The sequence below is a fragment of the Penaeus chinensis genome, chromosome 36, assembly GCF_019202785.1.
Source record: "Penaeus chinensis breed Huanghai No. 1 chromosome 36, ASM1920278v2, whole genome shotgun sequence".
NCBI lineage: Eukaryota > Metazoa > Arthropoda > Malacostraca > Decapoda > Penaeidae > Penaeus > Penaeus chinensis.
Window position 1 is genome coordinate 8033782 of NC_061854.1, and position 1644 is coordinate 8035425.

General features: G+C 40.9%; 1 protein-coding gene across 1 annotated transcript in view; it reads left to right on the top strand.

Moving 5' to 3' along the window:
• Nucleotides 1-1377, top strand: part of LOC125044561 (cartilage oligomeric matrix protein-like) — a 23654-nt gene extending 22277 nt beyond the window's left edge. The window contains exons 13-14 of the mRNA XM_047641271.1: nucleotides 204-438; nucleotides 1042-1377. Coding sequence (XP_047497227.1) covers nucleotides 204-438; nucleotides 1042-1244 — 438 coding nt within the window. The 3' untranslated portion in view covers nucleotides 1245-1377. The remainder of the gene's footprint in view (nucleotides 1-203; nucleotides 439-1041) is intronic.
• The last annotated feature ends 267 nt before the right edge of the window (nucleotides 1378-1644 follow it).

Below are 1644 nucleotides of genomic sequence, written 5' to 3' on the forward strand. Positions count from 1 at the left end.
GCCCTGCGTGTGTGTGTGTGTGTGTCTGTGTCTGAATGCCCTGCGTGTGTGTGTGTGTGTCTGTGTCTGAATGCTCTGCGTGTGTGTGTCTGTGTCTGAATGCCCTGTGTAAATATATACGTATAATCTTACAAAAATCTACACAGTACATAAAACCTACGCATCGCCTTGCGCTCACTATCACCGAAACCTTTTCTTCCCAGGTCACGGTGCTCTGGCAAAACGGGACCCTCGGCTGGCACCCGAACGTGGCATACCGCTGGCACCTCCACCACCGCCCCGCCCTCGGTGTCATGAGGTTGTTTCTGTATGAGGGCACCAGGCTAGTTGCTGATTCTGGAAACGTGTATGATGATTCGTTAAAGGGAGGCAGACTGGGGCTCTACTGTTTCTCCCAGCGGGCTGTAATGTGGTCGAATATAAGATATGCTTGTGCTGGTTAGTACGGTTTTAATATTTTTCTTTCTTTTATTTTTCTTTCTTTCTTTTATTTTTATTTTTATTTCGTTCTTTTATTTTTATTTTTATTTCGTTCTTTTATTTTTATTTTTATTTCGTTCTTTTATTTTTATTTTTATTTCGTTCTTTTATTTTTATTTTTATTTCTTTCTTTTCGTTCTTTGTTGTTTTTCTTTTTGTGCTTCTTCCTCTTCTTTTTGGTGGTTCTTTGTTCTACTTTCTTCTTCTTCTTCTGTTGTTGTTGTTTTTTTTTTGTTCTTCTCGCTCTTTTTTGTTCTTCTTCTCTGTTCTTCTACTTTGTTATTTTCCCTCTTCCTTGTTCTTCTTTTTTCTTCTTTGTACTTCTGTTTGGGGTTTACAGTAAGAGAGGGTGATAGATGCGTTTCAGAAGTTAGGGTTTACTTACCTTTTTTGCACTTAAATTTATGACCATGGTAGTGGAAATATGTAGTTAATTCCTCAGTATTAGAAGGAAAAAAAAATATATGATCAGGTATTGGAAATATGAATTTAATTCCTCAGTATTAGAAGGAAAAAACTATATATAGTCCATTAAACCAGGATAATTTTTGTCTCCCGCAGACGACCTCCCCAAAGCCATGCTGGACGACCTTCCGCCCGAGATGAGAGGTCAAATAACGACCTCTCTCGGGACGCGCGCGAGGTCACGACCCCAGCCCCCTCTGCCCCCTCTGGCCCCCTTGCCCCCTTGGCCCCCTTGCCCCCCTTGGCCGTTGCTTCTCCCATGCCTCCCCCCTCGTGAAGGACTGATGGAGAGCTACTGACGACTTGGCTACTCGATGGCTGGACTACTGACGACGAGGCTGCAAAGTACTCGGGAACTGACGATTCGAAAGTACTTGGAGGCGTCACTTCGCGCTCTTTATTTTCGATGTGAATAAAGTGTGATATATATATTGTTCCTGTTTTTTTTCCATTTATTGAGACCGATTGATTATGTTGTATACTGTTTTTTATTTCTAGTTGATGTAATTTCTTTCTTTTATTACTGTATTTCTATTTTTTTTTTTTTTTTTTTTTGTCGCTGTACCCCTTTCAGGTACATCGTTATTTCTCTTCTCTTCTCTTCTCTTCTCTTCTCTTCTCTTCTCTTCTCTTCTCTTCTCTCCCTCTCTATCGCAATCTCTTATTTTGCACCCCTCCACATTCCAAGTATTCCTTCCA